Source organism: Prionailurus bengalensis, chromosome B2, assembly GCF_016509475.1.
Source record: "Prionailurus bengalensis isolate Pbe53 chromosome B2, Fcat_Pben_1.1_paternal_pri, whole genome shotgun sequence".
In the NCBI taxonomy this organism is placed as follows: Eukaryota; Metazoa; Chordata; class Mammalia; order Carnivora; family Felidae; genus Prionailurus; species Prionailurus bengalensis.
The window spans coordinates 1,554,093-1,575,166 of NC_057349.1; the positions used below are offsets into that span (position 1 = coordinate 1,554,093).

The window sequence follows — 21,074 nt, forward strand, 5'->3', positions numbered from 1 at the left end:
GGCTGGTGCCAGATGTATGTTGTGATTTTCCACAATCCCTGAAACACTGCTGCTACACAATTGCATGATCTTTTTCTGGGGCGGGCTGACACCTGGCTTCAGTCTCTGGGCAACATCAGCACGATGGTCCTGAAATGTTCCTGGGTATGGGCGGGCACCCAGCCATTGTTCAGTGAGACCCTCCCACAGAGGGTCAGAACGGGTCAAAGCTGCAGTCCCTCAGAAGTGAGGGGTTGGGAACCAGCCCATCTGAGATAAAACTCAGGATGGAGGTGCCACCTGGCAACCTGATGGATTGGTCACTGACAGTGTAAAAGCAGAGTAGACAGAAGCCAGACACAAAGGAGGGGTGTGCGATTGTTGATCGGAGAGAACACAGTTCAGATACTAGAGACTGGGTAGCTGGGTGACGCCATTTTCATCCCTCCTGCACATGCACATACACACCTACAAGCGCCACAACAATCCACCACAGTAAGCTAAGCAGCGCCATCTAGTGGAGAACGGAGCTGTTACAGTAAACCCTGCCATACTGGGCCAACAGCCCTCTTGGGGAACACCGCAAGTCTCTCCACCTGCTTACTTTACAGACTATAAATTGCTTCATAGTTTGACAACTAGGGAAAACAGGATGTAATCTCAATCATCTTTCAGTCTGTTCACTGGTCCATCTATTCACTTTTGTTTCCTTTTTCTTTTCCTTTCTTATTCTTGATTATAGAAAAAGAACAAATTTATTTTTATTTTTATTTAATAAAAAAGATTTTTCTTTCATTTTTTAACATTTTTTTCACCTTTTTCTAAGCTTTTAAAATTTTATTCTACTTTTATGATTTCATTTTATTCTGATTATAGTATTCATTTTTTCAAATTTTCAAATGTTTTCCCTTTTTTTCTTTTCCTTTCTTTCCCTTTTTTCTCTATTGTAACAAGCTTCTTTCAACAACCAGACCCAAACACACCTACGATCTAGCATCATTTATTTCAGTTTTTTGTGTTGTTTTTAATTTTTTATTATTTTTTTTACTTTAGTAATTCCTTTTCTTCTTTCAAAATGATGAAACGAAGGGATCCACCACAAAAGAAAGAACAGAAAGGAGTGACAGCCAGGGACTCATCACAGACAGCAGCAAGATGTTCTGAATCAGAATTTAGAATCACGAACTAGCTAGAATTGAAAATAGATTAGAATTCCTTTCTGCAGAGATAAAAGAAGTAAAAGCTAGTCAGGATGAAATTAAAAATACTATAACTGAGCTGCAATCTCGAATGAATGCCACAGCGGCAAGGATGGATGAGGCAGAGCAGCAAATCAGTGATATAGAGCACTAACTTATGGAGAAAAATGAAGCAGAAAAACAGAGGGAGACTAAGGCAAAAGAGCATGATATAAGAATTAGAGAAATCAGTGACTCATTAAAAAGGAACAACATCAGAACCATAGGGGTCCCAGATGATGAAGAGAGAGAAAAGGTATAGAAGGTTTATGTGGGCATACATAGCAAAAAACTTTCCTAACCTGAGGAAAGACACAGACATCAAAATCCAGGAATCACGGAGAATTCCCATGAGATTTAACAAAAAAAAACAACCATCAACACGGCATATCACAGTAAAATTCACAAAATACTCAGGTAAGGAAAGAATCATGAAAGCAGCCAAGGGGAAAAGAGTCCTTAACTTACAAGGGAAGACAGATCAGGTTTGCAGCAGACCTATCCACAGAAACTTGGCTGGCCAGAAAGGAGTGGCAGGATATATTCAATGTGCTGAATCAGAAAAATATGCTGCCAAGAATTATTTATCCAGCAAGCCCTCATTCAAAATAGAAGGAGAGATAAAAAGTTTCAAATACAAACAAAAATTAAAGGAGTTTGTGACCACTAAACCAGCCCTGCAAGAAATTTTAAGGGGGACTCTCTGAGAGGAGAAAATACACAAAGAAAAAAAAGCAACAAAGCCTAGAAAGGACCAGAAAACACCACCAAAAACTCAAACTCTACAGGCAACATAATGGCAATAAAGTCATATTTTTCAGTACTCACTCTAAATTTCAATGTACTAAATGCTCCAATCAAAAGACATATGGTAACAGAATGGGTAAGAAAACAAGATCCACCTATATTCTGTCTACAAGAGACTTATTTTAGACCTAAAGACACCTTCAGATTGAAAGTAATAGGATGGAGAACCATCTATCATGCTAATGGTCACCAAAAGAAAGTTGGCATAGTCATACTTATGTCAGACAGCCTAGATTTTAAAATAAAGACTGTAACAAGAGATGAAGAAGGGCATTATATCATAATTAAGAGGTCTATCCACCAAGATCTAACAATTGTAAACATTTATGCTCCAAAAGTGGGAGTACCCAAATATATGTAAATCAATTAATAACAAACATAAAGAAACTCATCGATAATAATACCATAATCATAGGGGACTTCAACACCCCACTTACAACAATGGACAGATCATCTAAACAGAATACCAACAAGGAAACAATGGCTTTGAATGACACTCTGAACCAGATGGACTTCACAGATGTATTCAGAACATTTCATCCTAAAGCAGCAGAATACACATTCTTCTCCAGTGCACATGGAACATTCTCCACAATAGATCACATACTGGGACATAAATCAGCCCTCAACAAGTACAAAAATATCGAGATCATACCATGCATATTTTCAGACCACAACGTTATGAAAATCAAAATCAACCACAAGAAAATAATTGGAAAGGTAACAAATACTTGGAGACTAAAGACCATCCTACTAAAGAATGAATGGGCTATCCACGAAGTTAAAGAGGAAATTTATGGGGCGCCTGGCTGGCTCAGTTGGTTAAGTGTCCGACTTCAGCTCAGGTCACGATCTCGCGGTCCGTGAGTTCAAGCCCCGTGTCGGGCTCTGGGCTGATGGCTCAGAGCCTGGAGCCTACTTCCAATTCTGTGTCTCCCACTCTCTCTGCCCCTTCCCCGTTCATGCTCTGTCTCTCTCTGTCTCAAAAATAAATAAATGTTGGGGCGCCTGGGTGGCACAGTCGGTTAGGCGTCCGACTTCAGCCAGGTCACCATCTCGTGGTCCGTGAGTTCGAGCCCCGTGTCGGGCTCTGGGATGATGGCTCAGAGCCTGGAGCCTGTTTCAGATTCTGTGTCTCCCTCTCTCTCTGCCCCTCCCCCATTCATGCTCTGTCTCTCTCTGTCCCAAAAATAAATAAACGTTGAAAAGAAAATTTTTTTTAATAAATAAATAAATAAATAAATAAATGTTAAAAAAAATTTAAAAGGTCATGGAATCCAATGAAAATGGTAACACCACAACACAAAACTTCCTGGACACAGGAAAGGTGCTCATAAGAGGAAAGTATATAGCAATCCAGGTCTTCCTAAAGAAGAAATAAAGATCTCAGATACACAACCTAACCTTATGCCTTAAAGAGCTGGGGAAAAAAAAACAGCAAAGAAACTCCAAAACCATCAGAAGACAAGAAATAATAAAGATTAGAGAAGAAATAAATGCTACTGAAACCAAAAAAACAAACAAAAAAAAAAAACAGTAGAACAGATCAATGAAACCAGAAGCTGTTTTTTTTTTAAGAATTAACAAAATTGATAAACCCCTAGCCAGTGTGATCAAAAAGAAAAGGGAAAGCCCCAAATAAAATCAAGAATGAAAGAAGAGAGATCACAACCAACACAGCAGAAATACAAACAATAATAAGAGAATATTATGAGCAATTATACGCCAATAAAATGAGCAATCTGGAAGAAATGGACAAATTCCTAGAAACATACAAACTACCAAAACTGAAACAAGAAGAAATAGGAAATGTGAACAGACCCATAACCAGTAAATAAATTAAATTAGTAATCAAAAATCTCCCAACAAACAAGAGTCCAGGGTTGGATGGCTTTCCAGGGGAATTCTACCAAACATTTAAATAGTTAACACCTATTTTTCTGAAGCTATTCCAAAAAATAGAAATGGAAGGAAAACTTCCAAACTAATTCTACAAAGCCAGCATTATCTTGATTCCAAAACTATACAAAGACCCCACTAAAAAGGAGAACTACAGACCAATTTCCGTGATGAATATGGATGCAAAAATCCTAAACAAGATAGTAGCCAACCAGATCCAACAATACATTAAAAGAATTATTCACCACGACCAAGTGGGATTTATATCTGGAATGCAGGGCTGGTTCAATACCCACAAAACAATTAATGTGATATATGACATCAATAAAAGAAAGGACAAGAACCACATGAGCCTCTCAACAGATGCAGAGAAAGCATTGGACAAAATATAGCATCCTTTCTTGATAAAAAAAAATACCCTCAAGAAAGTAGAGATAGAAGAATCATCCCTCAAGATCATAAAAGCCATATATGAAAGACCCAACACTAATATCATCCTCAATGGGGAAAAACTGAGAGCTTCCCCCTAAGATCAGGAACATGACAGGCTTGTCCACTCTCACCACTGTTATTCAACACAGTATTGGAAGTCTTAGCCTAAGCAATCAGAAAACACAAAGGAATAAAAGACATTCAAATTGGCCAGCAGGAAGTCAAACTTTCACTCTTTGCAGATGACATGATACCCTATGTGGAAAACCCAAAAGATTCCATGAAAAACTGCTAGAAGTAATACATGAATTCAGCAAAGTCGCAGGATACAAAATCAATGCACAGAAATCAGTTGCATTCCTATACACCAATAATGAAGCAACAGAAATGGCAATCAAAGAATTGATCCCATTTACAATTGCACCAAAAATCATAAAATGCCTAGGAATAAACCTAACCAAGGGGGTGAAAAGCTACACACTGAAAACTATAGAAAGCTTATGAAAGAAATTGAAGAAGACACAAAAAAATGGAAAAACATTCCATGCTCATGGATTTGAAGAACAAATGTTAAACTGTCAATACTACCCAAAGCAATCTACATATTCAATGAAATCCCTATCAAAATAACACCAGCATTATTCACAGAACTAAACCAAACAATCCTAAAATTTGTATGGAACCACAAAAGACCCTGAATAGCCAAAGCAAACTTGAAAAAGAAAACCAAAGCAGGAGGCATCACAATCCCAGACTTCAAGCTATACTACAAAGCTGTAATCATCAAGACATCATGGCACTGGCACAAAAACAGACACTCAGATCAACGGAACAGAATAGAGAACCCAGAAATGGACCCACAAATGTATGGCCAACTAATCTCTGACAAAGCAGGAAAGAATACCCAGTGGAATAAAGACAGTTTCTTCTACAGATGGTGCTGGGAAAACTGGACAGCCACGTGCAGAAAAATGAACCTGGACCACTTTCTTAAACCACACACAAAAATAAACTCAAAATGGATCAAAGTCCTATACATAAGACAGAAAGCTATCAAAATCTGAAGAAGAAAGCAGGCAAAAACATCTTTGAGCTCGATCGCAGCAACTTCTTACTCAACACGTCTCTGGAGGCAAGGGTAACAAAAGCAAAAATGAACTATTGGGACCTCATCAAAATAAAAAGCTTCTCCACATCGAAGGAAACAATCAGCAAAACTAAAAGGCAACCAATGGAATGGGTGAAGATATATGCATATGACATATCAGATAAAGGGTTAGTATTCAAAATCTGTAAAGAACATCTCAAACTCAACACCCATAAAGTAAATAATCCAGTGAAGAAATGGGTAAAAGACATGAATAGACACTTCTCCAAAGAAGACATCCAGATGGTTAACAGACACATGAAAAAATGCTCAACATCACTCATCATCAGGCAAATACAAATCAAAACCACAATGAGATACCACCTGACACCTGTCAGAATGACTAATATTAACAACTCAGGCAACAACACATGTTGGCAAGGATGTGGAGAAAGAGGATCTCTTTTGCACTGCTGGTGGGGACACAAACTGGTGCAGCCACTCTGGAAAACAGTATGAAGTTTCCTCAAAAAACTAAAAATAGAACTACCTTAGGTAGTTCTATTGCAATTGCACTCCTAGGTATTTATCCAAGGGATACAGGTGTGCTGATTCGAAGGGGCGCATGCACCGCAATGTTTATAGCAGCACTATCAACAATAGCCAAAGTATGGAAGGAGCTCAAATGTCCATCAACTGATGACGGATAAAGAAGATGTGGTATATATGTACAATGGAGTATTATTAAGCAATCAAAAAGAATGAAATCCTGCCATTGGCAACTGCGTGGATGGAACTAGAGTGTATTATGCTAAGCGAAATTAGAGAAAGACAAATATCATATGAATTTACTCATATGAGGACTTTAAGACACAGAACAGATGAACACAAGGGAAGGGAAGCAAAAATAATATAAAAACAGGGAGGGGAACAAAACATAAGAGACTCTTAAATACAGAGAACAAACTGAGGGTTGCTGGAGGGGTTGTGGGAGGGGGGATGGGCTAAATGGGTAAGGGGCATTAAGGAAGACACTTGTTGGGATGAGCACTGGGTGTTATACATAGGGGATGAATCACTGAAATCTACTCCTGAATCCATTATTGCACTATATGCTAACTAACCTGGATGTAAATAATTAACTAATTAATTATGAAGAAAAAAAGAAGAGAAAAAAAACGATGCATTTGTAATGATATTCAAAAAGAGAGAACCAAAAAAAAGTAGTTACCAATTGCTGCATAACAAAGTACCCCCAAAATTCAGAATCAAACATCAAATGTTTATTACCTCACACAGTTTCTGCAGATCAGGAATCTGAGAGCAGCTCAGCTGTTGGCTTTGAGTCTGTGACCTGGGCTGTAGTCATCTGATGGCTAGACTGGGGGCTGGAGGATGCACTTCTAAACTCGTTCAAATGGCTGTTGGCGGGGGTTTCATTTCCTCACCACGTGGGCCACTCCTCACAATGTGACAGCTGGCCTCCCTCAGAGTGAGTGATCTGAGAGAGAGGGAGAGAGAGATCAAGCTGGAAGCCACAGTCTCTTTTATAACTTAACAAAACATTAGAAGCAACATAACATCACTTCTGCCATATTCAACTGGTAACACAAACCAGTTCTGGTACAATAGGCACGGGAGCTACACAGGAAAAGAATCCTGGAAGGGTTCACTGATAGCCATTTCAAAGGATGGCCAACGCATGGTCATGGCACCTAGGGCAAACAACTATTTACTCTGAATACTAGCAGTTAAATTAAAAAGAAAGTATTTACTTTTATTCCTGTATGGTTATTTCAGAATAATCAAATCACCCTGAATTGATAGGCTGAGAGAAAATCCTTTTTAAAGAAATTTCTGTTCATAAATGTGACAAGACCTCTGGACTTAGAAAAATCACAATTCTGCAACCCCTGATGAAATGGTTGATTTAGGCAAAGATCGGTAGGTGAAACCACCAAACGAAAGATTGGTAGGGAACTACACATGGACAGACACAACAATCAAGAGCTGCACTCAGTGAACAATCTTAGCATCACAGAGTGTGGAACAAGTCAGACATTATACACCTCCCAATATAAAGCAAAAAGAAGTACATAGCCCCACCTAAAAATAATTCTTACCCATAAAAGTAAACCAAACTTGAACCAAACTTTTAGAGCTAACAGGAAATACAAGGCTAGAGTAATAAATGAAGACACAAATAGACAAAACCAGCAGCATGTGAAACATTTAGGACAAATACCCAATTTGTTCAGGGGGCATGGAATAGAAAATGGAAGAAGGTACTATTCTAGATCTAAATTAAAAGAAAATTAAAAGAACCAAAAAAAAAAAAAAAAAAGCATGTAGACTTTGGATCTTGATTAAAAAATAAGCATGCTTTACGTATTTGGACAAGTTTAGCATGGACTCAGTATTTAGTGGAAACCAGGAACTTGTTAGGTGGGATAATGGCATTGTAGTTGTCAGAAAATGTCCATATTTTTTAAGAAATGCATTCTGAAAGAGAGGGAAACAAACCATAAGAGACTCTTAGCCACAGAAAACAAAGAGTTGACGGAGGGAGGTGGGGGATGGGCTAGATGGAGATGGGCATTAAGAAGGGCACTTGTGATGAGCACTGGGTGTGTAGGTAAGTGATGAATCACTGAATTCTACTCCTGAAATCAATACTACACTGTATATTAACTAACTAGAATTTTAAAATTTGGGGGAGAAATGTATTCTGAAAAGCACAAAATTGAAAAAGCATCTTTGGGTTTTGCTTTAAAATATTTTTGCATGGAAAACGGCAGGGAAACAGACCAAACCAGAATCCGAATCTTATTTATTGTTAAGTCTGAGTAATGAGCCCATTCGGGTTCATTAGTCTTCTCCCAACCTTCTCCCAACTTCCGATTAGGCTTAAATTTTCACAAGGAAGTTTTTAAGTTTTGAAAAAGGGCATTCCATTATTTATCTCGTGATTTGGGTTCCTAATTAAGTGACTTTTTCACCTATTTCTGTCTCCAAATTCCTGCGAAATCATCGCTGTGCGGACGCGCCGGCCACCACCCAGGTCGCGGCCTCTGAACGCGCGTGGCTCGAGGACGCATGCGCGAGGGGCCCCGCGGGACTCGGAGCCGACTTCCCACCAGCGAGTGGCGCTTCCTAGAAAGTCGCCGGAAGTGGTTCCGGAGGACCAGAAAGCGGAGTTAACGCAGGTGCCCGGGTCTCTGGGCGCCTGGAGACACCTGGGCGGGGAGAGTGGTGCCTCCACCCCGCGCGGGGCGGGGACACAGCGGCGGGCTTTCGAGCCGCCCCAGGGGCGGCCCCAGAGTTGTGGCCGGGTCGGCGAGTCTCTCCCACACACACCTGCCCCGCCCCGCCCCGCCCCCGGCTCCTGTGGCCCCAGCCGCCTGGCGCTCGTCTTTGTCGCCCGCGCCCCTGCCTGTATTCACTCTCTGATCCGCGGGCGCGGGTGTAGACGGGGGTTCTGCGAGCACGGTGGGCAGAGCGCAGGTGTTAGCGGGGCACGTAGTGTGCGCATCCTAGCCCCGCGCGTCGCGGCGGGATGAAGAGCTGCTGAGCAGACGAAGACGCAGCGAGTGCGGCGTCGGGTTCCGGGGAGCACAGGGGCCCGGGGTGTGTCTTCTCGAGATACCTTGGGAAGCTGGGGCGGGGGGGGGGGGGGCGGAGCGCCAGTGCAAAGGCCCTGCGGTGGGAGAGGGTGGACCTGGGAGGGGAGTCGGGTCTGCAGCATGGGGGGGGGGGGGGGGGGCAGGGAAGGGGGAGTAAGGTTTTCTGCTATGAAGTATTCCGTTTCCTGGATGGCCTGGCGACCACCTAAGCTTTCCAGTAACAGACAGTAATGGGATGCCCTTTCTGTCTCTCCTCAGGGACGAGTCCCTGAATTCCTCGCCCCTCCTGATATTTCTGGGAGTTGACGTCCACGGACAAACCTTCATAGCTGCCCAGAGCTTTTTCCCCTCCCTCCTAACCTCCCGGAGTGTTTCTGTGCCTTGTGACAGGTGATGCTGTCAGACGGGAGTTCCGGACCACACCAGCGGGCCCCTGATGCCGAGCTCCTGCAGGAAGGAGGTGAGGCGCACAGGAGGCTGTGCCAGGGGCCCTGGCAGCTGAAACGGAGCAGGGGCATGGTGGGTAGGGTGCTTCCTGGGGCCTGGAAATCTCCTTATTGAGCATTTATTGGAAGCCTTCTATTTTTTTCTATACTAGGCTTGGATCAGTATTGAGAGAAACTAAATTATTCAGTTTCTGCCCTCATCTTAAATCAAATTTGGAAAAAATAATAAAAGACTCTACAAAGCCGGAGATGCCTGGGTGGCTCAGTCGGTTAAATGTCCAACTCTTGATTTCAGCTCAGGTCATGCGTGATCTCATGGTTTGTGGGATCAAGCCCCACATCGGGCTCTGTGCTGACAGTACTATGGAGCCTGCTTGGGATTGACTCTTTCTCCCTCTCTCTCTGCCCCTCCCCTTCTGTCTCTGTCTCTCTCAAAATAAATAAACTTTTAAAAAAAGTTTTTTAAGGTACTTCAGAGCAGTTTATCAAGGAAATGGAATGCACTCAATCACTTGTTTTATGTACAACTTGACACATATGATAAATAGCATATATGTGTGCATAAAACTTAAATAATTCAGTAACTCCTACCCCACCCACCAGTTTTACCAACGTTTAAATTTTGAGTGTATGTAATTTTACTTCTGTAACCTTTTTGGAACCCTGAGATTTTAAAGGTATAGAATGAGTACCTGGAAACAACTGGCCAAGAAGGAGCAAAGGTCTTGTCGTGAAGCTTTGGGAAAATGCGAGGCTGGGTTTAGAAATGCTCTTTGATGGGACATGTGCAGAGGAAGGTGGACAAGACTGTATAGACGCGGCTGCTGGAAGCAAAACCCAGGGCCTGGCGTTTAGCAATTCTGGAGTCCTACAGGCAGACCCTGAATGGCACCGACCTTTGGACAGAGGACGAGGCACCAGGCACCTCAAAAGTAGGCTTTTAGTATTTATTGTCTACAACGAAAAAAAAAGTATGTTATTGGCACTTCCAAAGGAGAAATCCTGACATTTCTACTGTATAAGGAATCATAAATGAATCAGTCTCATCCCAGATACTATCTGTGCCCAGCTTTAACAAATAGTTTTGTTATGGACTGAACATGTCCCCTCAAAATGCACATGTCCCTGAACTCCTGTGTAATGATATTGAGAGGTGGGTGGGGCCTTGGGAAGAAATGAGGTTTAGATAAAGTCATAAGGATGGCAATGAAGAGAGTAGTGTCCTTATATGAGGAGGGGCCCAGAACTCTGTCTCTCCCATGTGAGAGGAGAGGGACGGAAGCCAGGAGGGGCCGACACCTGGATCTGAACGTCCAGCCTCCAGAACTGAGAGAAGTGAGCCAGCCAGCCTGGGGTATTTTGTTAGGGCAGCCTGAGCTGACCAAGGTAGTTTCATGTCGTGAGCACACAGCCTGTGTCCCAGATTCATTTTTAACTTGAGGGCAGAAACTGACCTTTCAAAATCTAAAGCTAAAAAATAAAGCCTAAGAATCACTGTGGTGACCAGGGACTGGGGAGGGAGAGACACAGGCAGGTTGTGTGATGCATAGAGAGTTTAAGTTTTGCAAGATGAAAAAGTTGTGGAGATGACTCACATTGTGTGTTTTCAACACTGCTGAACCATACACTTAAGAATGCTTAAGATGGTAAATTTTGTCACATATTCTGTGCCATAGTTCAAAAAACTCTGGGGGCACCTGGCTGGCCCAGTTGGTGCACCACATGACTTGGACTCAGGGTCGTGAGTTCAAGCCTCCCATGAGGCACAGAATCTACTTTAAAAACAAAAATAGCATGATGAACACTTTTTTAAAAGAAGAACCACTATGACTTAATGACTATCCCAATCTGTGAAGAAGATAGTCAAAATCCAACGGGGACATTTCTGGAGGGGACTTTGGGCCAAATAGGGCTGTGCTTTGTCAAAACTCAGCCAATGGTACACTTACGACTTGTGTATGTATGTGTATATAAATGTGTATGTAAATTTACTCAAAAACAAGAATGTAAACACATACTGAACCCCAGTTAATGATACATGGGAGAAAGTGTTTTGGGGTAAAGTTGCTCATGTCTTCATTACTTTGAAACTCAGCAAAGACGAGTGGATTAGTAGAGACAGGGCTAGTTAGACAGACAGAGGTTTATTGCAAACATTAATTGTGGAACATGAGTGGGGAGTATGTGGATGATTACCAAACAGTTCTTTCAGCTTTTCTGTATATTTGAAAACATTCACAATAAAATGTGGATTGAGGGGCACCTGGGTGGCTCAGTCGGTTAAGTGTCTGACTCCAGCTCAGGTCATGATCTCACAGGTCATGGGTTTGAGCCCCAAGTCAGACTCTGTGCTGACAGCTCAGAGCCTAGAGCCTGCTTCAGATCCTCTCTGCCCCTCCCCCATTCACGTCCAATCTCTCTCTCTCTGTCTCTCAAAAATAAACATTAAAAAAAAAGAAGAAAATAAATAAAATGTGGATTGAACAAAAACCGAGCTGGGAGGTTACATTTTTGATGTCATGAGGATCCTTGCAGAGCAGACCAGCCTCTGCTGTGAGCCCAATGGGTGTGGGACCATGTGTGACCAACAGTCACAGAATGCATGGGCTTGTAGGTGAGACATGGAACAAGAGAGCAGGACCCATGAGGACTGAGACACAGCCCAGGTCTAAACCAAAGAACAATGTTCTTGGGAAATTTCTCTGGGAAGAAACCAGTTTGCTCCTAAATTGAAGTTCTGGTAAAATTGGAATGAAATTTTGGGGACCTAAGTCCACAGGGTGATCCTAGAGTCTTATCAGTTGGTGACCAATCTCCCTGGTATCTTCTGAAAGAGACTGCTCAGACTCGGATTGGGGATGTGTTGAAGAACTTTCTAGAAAGGTTAGTCACTGCAAACACAAGCTAAGGAAAGGTAGAGCTGGTCCCTGAGGAGTGAATTAGGGCTCCCTAGCCAGCTATGTGGGCCGGCCGAGGTGGAGGGCCGAAGTGCCCTACGGGCTGCCCCAGACACCTGGACACCACATGCTGCATACGCTGCATGCACTGCAGCACGGTGAGGGGACGGTGGCTCCGTGCCAGGAGCTAACGGGAGACTCAGAGTTGGGACACGTGCTGCTTCTCTAATAAGAACAAGGGAAAATGGCCCGAGGTAGGCCAGCTAGTAAGCTACCTAAAGGAACAAGCTGTGGGCCAATCCCCATCCATCCCCATCCCTAGTCCTTCTGGAGGAAGTGACCTCAACACTCAGATCCTGGAAGAAGGTCATCGAACCAGCCAGGAGTCAGTGATGTGGGCTTGGGGACAGGCGAGGTTATTCTAGGATGAAGAGCGACCACAGAAAACCACGTTGTAGGTGAGGGAGAGCAAGCATTTACCGTCAGCATGGCTGTGTGCCATGGCCTGCTGCCCAAACTGGAAACAGGCTGGAGAAATGAGGGGAAGGTGTGGTCTAGACTTGCACGTTAGGGAAGAGGAGGAAAGCACGTGCCAAGTTGACTCATTTCTCTTCCCTCAGCCCTGCGGGCTCCTCAGCATCCTGCCTTTGCCAACGACGGAAGCCACGGAGACGGGCCAGGAGCAAATACCACACCGGTGAGTGGGGCCCAGGCGAGCTGAGGCCCCTCCATCCTTCCTGGAAATACAGCACCACGTCCTGAATACGGCCTCGTTTTCACTCGCTCCCTGACCCCCCCCCCCCCCCCCGCCCAATCCAGGCATTCCACTCACAAGGAACATTTTGTTGGATGCCACACCATTCGTGGATTGTTCCCGGTCATGATTTTCGCTATGCACAGCCTATGCCCCCTTCCACCGCAACCCCAAATATATGTGGAACAGTAACCACCTTTCATTTCTAGAAACCTCCTGAGAATCCCTTCTTCTGCGTCTGTTTCCTGGGGACTGGGGTTTCCTCCGGGTCAGCGGGAGCATATCCTTGCAGGACGCGGTGACGTTTGAGGATGTGGCCGTGTGCTTCAGCAGCGGAGAGTGGCAGTGTCTGACCCGCGCCCAGAGGCACCTGTACACTGACGTGATGCTGGAGAACTATGGCAACATGCTATCGGCTGGTGAGGACACCCCGTGCTTGGCTTAGTCCTTTTTCCTGTCTTTACTCTTTACTTGCTGTCTATTGACGTCTCCGGGCCTCCCAGTGAAAGTCAGAGCCCTCATTCTTCCCTCGCAGCCACAACGGGGAAAATACAACCAAGTGACTGCTTCCTGGGGTCGCCTCCTCTGCCCTTCTGAGCGTGACCTTTCTGAGGTCATTCCTACATGCTTGCTTACACCTTGGCAGACCCCCCCAAGTACACCCTTTTCCCCCCCCTGCTCACACTCTCCTCTGCAGTGTGAGCAGAAGGGTCAAGGCCGGGTGTTGGGACAGAGGTGATCTGCTATGCACACTGACTTCCCTTCTCCACGAGCAGGCCTTGCCTGCCCTAAGCCACCCCTCATCTCCCATCTGGAGCAAGGGGCCGTGCCCTGCGCTGAGGACCTGCAGGACTGGGGGTTCCTGACCTGCTCCTTCCCAGGTGAGTGACGGGGAAGCTCCAGTCACCAGCCGTGTGCTGTGCGACAGCTGGTTCTAGTATGTTCTTAGTGCTGCGTCATCCATCCTCACCCTCCTGGAGGAAGTCCACTTAGAAAACCCTAATGGAGAGAAAACAAACAGCAGCAAATCGGACAATTATCCTGTCATTAATTGCTTCTGTGCACCGTATCTAACAGGCCCCTTTGCAATGTGGTCCTCTGAAAGGCTCCAAGAATTCGTCTCCCTTCTGTGGATCAGTTACTCCAGTGCCCAGAAAGCCTCCAGCTTTCCTTCAGGACCTTCCCCGTGTTGGGCTTCTGACCCTTCCTTTCCCTGTCCCCCTCACGCTTCAGCTCTGAGCCCTGAGGTGGATGCACACAGTGCTCACCTGGGTGATCTGGCCACAGACACATGCAACACCTCCCTTAGGTGTCAGGGCTAGGATTTCAGCCCAGGTGCTCCCACTCCAGAGCTGCAGACTTCACCCCCGTCTGTCTGGTTCACTGTGGAGCACCCCCGAACTATTTTATGCGAAGCAGTGGCGTGATAAGACCTTATTTTTTGAAAGAAGATTTTGGAAGCAGAGTAGAACACAGATGGTGGGGCTGCAGTGAGCAACCCGGAATGACCTGATGACCTGGCACTAGAAGTAGAGGGCACAGGTCAGGGCGGGGGTCATGGGAAGACTGACAGCAGGAAGAGTTAACCCCTGCTGACTTCTATAAACACACACCTACTATCCCCCTGTGGGTCTGCCTGCCTCTGTCCCTCCACCCCTCCCTCCCTGGCCCACTTTCCTTCCCAGTGGCTCAGTCCATGTGCCCACGCCTTCCCTCCCCTGAGCGGCTGGGGCTCTGGATATAAGTGCGAGCCCAGAGGCTAGGGAGGAGTCCAGGGAGCCGGGCCCAGACGCAAGGGAGGAGTCCAGGGAGCACGGCCCGGAGTCCAGAGAGCAGGCCAGGAGTCCAGGGAGCGGGAGCCCAGAGTCCAGGGAGGAGTCCAGGGAGCACGGTCCGGAGTCCAGGGAGCGGGAGTCCGGCTTGGGTCGGCGCCGGCCCAGACCCCCCCTCCCCCGCCCTACCCCGGCAGCAGTCATACCGCAGACAGGCCCCACGGGGGTAACTTGTACAATGTCCGGGAGGGACAGGGTTGAAGGCTGCGTCTCCTGCCTGAGGTGGGCAGGCGTTTGGATTTGCCACTCGCTTCTCTGGAGAGTCTGGGGAGCGAGCAGGTGTGCAAGGATCTTCATCAGGTTTATTCAGTGTGAACAGCGCGGTACTTGGGAACTTGCCACTACCGAACCCGCCCCAGCCTTTGGCGGTCAGATCACCCGGCCCTGACCCGGCTCCACTCGCCCCGGTGTTTGCTTCCTCTTTTCAGTATCGGCGGACCACACGCGGCCTGAGAACGGGGACCGCCGCGGGCCGGAGGCGAAGCGTGTCCTGGAGCGCGGAGGGGTCTGGGTCCCGGAGCCTGGGTCCCCGAGGAGGTCGCCAGGAGCGGACGGGGGGCCTGGCCGGCCCGCAGCGCGCAGCGCCCGCCCAGCCCAGGGGCCCCGGCCGTGCGCCCAGTGCGGGAAGAGCTTCCGCGGCCGCTCGGACCTCGTCCTGCACCAGCGCGTGCACTCCGGGGAGAGGCCGCACGCGTGCGCCCAGTGCGGGAAGGCCTTCAGGACCGGCGGACAGCTGGCGGCGCACCTGCTCACGCACACCGGCCAGAAGCCTTTCGGCTGCGCGCAGTGCGGGAAGGCCTTCGGCAGCAGGGCGGCCGCGTGCCGGCACAGGAGGGAGCACGGCGGGGACAGGCCGCATGCGTGCGCGCAGTGCGGGAAGGCCTTCGGCAGCAGGGGCCGCCTGCGCCGGCACGGGCTGGTCCACAGCGCGGAGCGGCCGCACCGGTGCGGCGTGTGCGGGAAGGCCTTCGGCCTCAAGCACTGCCTGACCGCGCACGGCCGGACCCACACCGGGGAGAGGCCGTTCGGCTGCGCGCAGTGCGGCCGCGCCTTCCGCGGGAGCTCCGACCTGGCCAAGCACGCGCGCGTGCACTCAGCTGAGCGCCCGTATACATGCGGCCAGTGCGGCCGGGCCTTCCGCCGCCGCTCGGACCTCCGCAAGCACGCGGGGGTGCACGCGCGCGCGGGGCCGGCCGGGTCCCGGGGGGCCCCCGCCCCGGAGAAGCCCTTCCGGTGCGGCGAGTGCGGCAGGGCCTTCCGGCACGAGTGCCGGCGCCGCGCCCACGAGCGGGGACACCGCGGCGACAGGCCGTACCCGTGCGGGCTGTGCGGAAAGGCCTTCCAGGACCGGCACTGCCTCACCGTGCACCAGCGGGTCCACACCGGGGAGAAGCCGTTCGCCTGCCCCCAGTGCGGGAAGGCCTTCAGCGGCAAGTCCAACCTGACCGCCCACCAGCGGGTCCACACCGGGGAGAAGCCGTTCGCCTGCGACGTGTGCGGGAAGGCCTTCCCCCAGAGCTCCGTGCTCACCCAGCACAGGCGGATCCACACGGGCGAGAGGCCCTACCCGTGCAGCCAGTGCGGCCTAGCTTTCCGCCAGCGCGCGGCCCTGCTCGGGCATCAGCGCGTCCACACCGGCGAGAGGCCCTACGAGTGCGAGCAGTGTGGGAAAGCGTTCCGGGTGAGCGCCAATCTGACCGGACACAAGAAAAGAATCCACCCGGCGCGCAGAGCCCACGAGCTGGACGGCACTTTGGGGGCAGCCCTCGCCCCAGGATCGGCCCCGCAGACCCTGTCGGTGGTCGGGGACTGACCACCGGCACCCGGGGTTCCGCACACTGGTGCCTCCCGGTTCTCGGGCCCCTCCCTGACTGGGATCCCCAGAGCCCGTCCAGACCCGGCTGCTCAGGGACTCACTTCCAGGGCGTTGCCCAGTAGCCCAAGGCTTTGCCGCGCGTCAACTCACTTAACCACAGAACTGCCCTGTGGGATGAGGAAGCGAAGGCATGAAAAGAGGACACTCGCTCAGGATCACTTCACCGGGCGGTTCTGCACCAACGCCCCCCCACCCCCACCCCTCCACGCTCCGACTCGCCCGCACCACGTCTTAGATGCGAGGCGACAACTCAGCTCAGCACCCACCGTGTTCTACCTGATGAAACACTGACCATTTTTTAGCAAGGTTTTTCTGTGTTGTTTTAACTTAAGGGCTGAATGGTACTTCCCGTGCGGGGTCAGGATGGGAAAGGAAGGCAGATTTAGAAATCTGACGTAAGCAGGATGCACTGCTCAAGTAACAGTTTACATGGGAAAGAGCACAAAGCCCATCTCACTTTCCTATAAATACATCAAGATGTCAACGTGTTCATTTCTTAAAGATTTGCTATATTTATTTGTGATGGATGAAATGCTCTTTCAAGTGTCTTAGAAATTTGTGGCTATTTTTTCACATTTTTCAATATCTCTTTATACTTTTACTCTTCAAATGTCACAAGTACTTTCTACAAACAGAATTAGGACCCACGGTGAATAAGGCTGTCAGAGACTGAAAATCCTAGAAGATGCTCAGGTCAACATAATTAGCATAATGACCATAACTGAGAATTAAATGTAGTTCTAAGTTCCTCAGCTCCTGGGGCGGGCGGGGGGGGGGGGGGGTACAAGATGAGCAATGGGCTATCCAACATTTCTCAAAGGTGTTTTACACGTTAAAGTTTTTCAAGTGTATTTTTGAGAGAGGCAGCGTGAGTGGGGGAGGGGCAGGGAGCGAGAGAGACATAATCCCAAGCAGGCTCTGCACTGTCAGCACAGAGCCCAATGTGGGGCTCGAACCCATGAAACTGTGAGATCATGACCTGAGCCAAAACCAAGAGTCCGACACCTAGGTGACTGAGCCACCTAGGCACCCCTAAGTTTTTTAAAATAATGACTTTAGGAAAGGCTGGCTAGGGGTGGCTTTTTTAATTAAAGACTTCTCAGTTTATGATATGCTAATATCTTTTCTAAACCTTGAAAGAACAATAAAAAAAATTGCTTTCCAAAACTGACCACAGTCCTGTTTGAAGCATCTTAGTGGGCTCCTGTATCACAGAAAACGTTTTGGGAAATGGTTACAGGTTATCTAATACTGAAGGACAAAGTGTCCAAGAGATGCAATTTTCTAGTAACAATATGGTTTATCTTTAAAAAGGATGGATTGGGGGCGCCTGGGTGGCGCAGTCGGTTAAGCGGCCGACTTCAGCCAGGTCACGATCTCGCGGCCCGTGAGTTCGAGCCCCGCGTCAGGCTCTGGGCTGATGGCTCAGAGCCTGGAGCCTGTTTCCGATTCTGTGTCTCCCTCTCTCTCTGACCCTCCCCCGTTCATGCTCTGTCTCTCTCTCTGTCCCAAAAATAAATAAATGTTGAAAAAAAATTTTTTTTTAAATAAATAAATAAAAAGGATGGATTGAAACATTGTTCCTTAGGCTCAGTTTCTACAAAAAAAATTCTTTTTATTTATGTGGCCATTTCTTACATAGTTTATTAGTGAAAGCCAAGATGAAAACATTAAAGACATAACTCAATGACATTGTCTCTATGGAGGAGAAAATTCTGGATACGTGGCTTCTGGGTGAGAAAACATGACCTAAGGACAGAATTCACGGTATGTCGGGAGCACTGCCAGTGGTTTTCCAATAATTTTTTGACTCTGAGGACCGTTTGTTTGATGGTCAACAAATACCAGCAGCACTCTCCCCCACATGTGCACACATGTTGTACTTTAATGCTTGATGGCAAAATATCATGCTTTCCTGGAAAATCTGAGGTTTTGTTTTTCACAGCAGGTACCTGCTCTTGGAAAATGCATATACGTGTTCATAACATTTATTTCTGCACCCACACGCTACGGTGTATATTGGGATTTGGGGCTCAAAGTCCTCAGCCCAACTTGAGAACCTGACGGGGCAATCCTTCATCTCCCTTCTCCAATGAGTTTTAACAGAATCTGGCAACAGGACAGATCCCGTTTAAGTTCTGGACCGTCCTCGAGCGTGGACATTTTGTGTTGTTGACTGGAGAGCTACATTTCAGACACCAGTTAACCACAGGGCATGGCCAGCCTGACAATCTGTTGTGAGAATTCAGAGGACTCTGTATTGATGAGCCCAAATAGAAGCCTTCTAGACTCACCCTCACCCATCCATCTTCAACATAACTATGTTTTCCTAGAATTCCGCTACGATCCTGACACCTGCTGGAAAGACTCTCAGTCCTGCAGTGAGAAGCTCCCATTACTGGCTTAAACTCCAGGAATCTCCTGGTGTTTCCTGAGCATTAAAATGAATATAGTGAAGAAACACTGAAGAAAGTTCAGATATTTTACCTTTGGGAAAAGTCTGTACATTTAAAAGAGGTCTGCCATAAGGTAGTAGGTTTGGCCTGAATGATGTGGAAGGAATTCAAAGGTGAGCAGCATAGTTGAATAACAAAACATGTTAGTGTTAAAAGCCTAAGATTCTTGTAACTAATTCTGAGGAGTTACCAAAACTAGAGTTATTGATTTAGTTATAATTTACTTAAAAACTCACCAGGTAATAGTTTTTTAACCTAATTACATTCTAAATGTAAAATCTGAGAAAAATTTCACACTAAACATTGATATAACGAGATTGTTTTCACTTGACCTTCACAAAGGAAGTAGAGAATGCCCACTTCACTCATTTTTCAAAAGGAGTAAGATACAGGTTTCAGATTTAAAATCACCCATGTACAGAAATGTCTTTCCGTAGCTTCTTTTTTTTTAGAGAGAGTGAGAATCTTAAGCAGGTTCCACATTGACATGGGGCTCATTCCCACAACCCTGGGATCACGACCTGAGTGAAAATCAAGAGTCAGATGTTCAGTCAACTGAGCGTACTCCCAGGCACCCCCTCTTTCTGTAGCTTCTACGTGTGGGTGCAGTTCGATGCCCTGGGATCATTACAGAGCAATATTAACCCACTTCTCACAAGATACTCTTTCAAAATTTTCAAGACAAATCAAACACTTCTTTTTCCACCAGACAAAATACCTGAAATTTCTTTAGTGCTTTCTCATGAAGTTTATTTTTAAATTTCAAGAAACCTCAAAAGATTCCTGGAGTTCAAGCCAGGAAGCGGGGTTTCTCACTGCGGGACTGAGAGTCAGCAAAGGATCTTTCAAGCAGGTGGCAGGACCCTAGCAGAATTCTAGGAAGACACAGTCACGCAGAAGAGGGGTTTGGGAGGGTTAGGGTCTGGAAGTCTTAGCCTCCCCTTCTGTTCCATTGGTCGACTGCCTATCCTTACACCAATGCCAAACTGGTTAATTACCACAGCTTTATAATATCTTTTCATCTGGTAGACGAAGTCCTATTTCTTTTTCTTCAAGACTGATTTGACTGTTCTTGGCCAAGACTATACTTGTTCATGCATTGGAAGACTCGGTGTTATTAAAATGTCAGTTCCCAAAATTGATCAATACATTCACTGCAACCTAAATAAAAATCCCAAGAGTGCATTTTTGTGGAAAATGGCAAACTGATTCTATAATTTATATTGCAATGTAATTCTTAGCCAAGAATTTGCCTTATGAAAGGCAAATTTTTATCCTTTTACAAGTAAATTTTGGATAATATTTGTATACCCTCAGGTCAAGAAAAGATTTCTCAAACAAGACACCAAAAAGGTTACTTTTAAAGAAAAATTTCTGATAAATTCGACTAGATTAAAATGAATTTCTTTCATCAAATTCACCATAAAGAAAAGGAAAGTACAATTTTCTCATGAATTGAAAAAACATTTTGAACTCACATACTTGGGCAAATAATTGTCATCCAAAATATTTTAGGGTTAGTCACATGAACTGCCATATTTAGAGGTTGAAGAGTGGCAGTTTAATATGGTTTGACCTTATATAAAAACTCCTTTAAATCAATAAGCAAAAGACAACCTCAAAACAGGCAGAAGGCACCAAGAAGTATTTCACAGGAAACAGAGTGATGACCACACACAAAGGGTGTACAGTCTCGTAACCAGGGACTCTGAGCTCAGTGACGGCTGTGAGACTCCGCTAGGTTGAGA

At 46.5% G+C, this 21,074-nt stretch overlaps 1 protein-coding gene and 1 long non-coding RNA gene across 2 annotated transcripts in view; one reads left to right on the forward strand and one right to left on the reverse strand.

The window, feature by feature from the left end:
* ZNF311 (zinc finger protein 311) lies at nucleotides 1–17,371 on the forward strand. Its single transcript, XM_043590575.1, has 7 exons — nucleotides 1–5; nucleotides 403–407; nucleotides 9,455–9,525; nucleotides 13,029–13,105; nucleotides 13,455–13,581; nucleotides 13,939–14,043; nucleotides 15,423–17,371. Exons 3-7 carry the CDS (start codon nucleotides 9,459–9,461, stop codon nucleotides 16,805–16,807), a joined length of 1,761 nt encoding a protein of 586 aa, XP_043446510.1. The 5' UTR covers nucleotides 1–5; nucleotides 403–407; nucleotides 9,455–9,458; the 3' UTR covers nucleotides 16,808–17,371.
* The window catches only part of LOC122489089, a 13,606-nt gene continuing 5,395 nt past the window's right edge, over nucleotides 12,864–21,074 (reverse strand). Inside the window, exons 2-4 of the long non-coding RNA XR_006298828.1 lie at nucleotides 14,030–14,161; nucleotides 13,359–13,578; nucleotides 12,864–13,145 (exon numbers count right to left, since the gene is read on the reverse strand). This is a non-coding gene — a long non-coding RNA (uncharacterized LOC122489089). The remainder of the gene's footprint in view (nucleotides 13,146–13,358; nucleotides 13,579–14,029; nucleotides 14,162–21,074) is intronic.

What these genes read in the sequence shown, in the direction of transcription:
- ZNF311 (XM_043590575.1), top strand. Translation starts at nt 9,459, where the DNA reads ATGCTGTCAGACGGGAGTTCCGGACCACACCAGCGGGCCCCTGATGCC. An exon ending in TGGCAACATGCTATCGGCTG is followed by an intron (nt 13,582 to 13,938) that starts GTGAGGACACCC and finishes CTCCACGAGCAG; the next exon opens with GCCTTGCCTGCCCTAAGCCA. An exon ending in CCTGACCTGCTCCTTCCCAG is followed by an intron (nt 14,044 to 15,422) that starts GTGAGTGACGGG and finishes TCCTCTTTTCAG; the next exon opens with TATCGGCGGACCACACGCGG.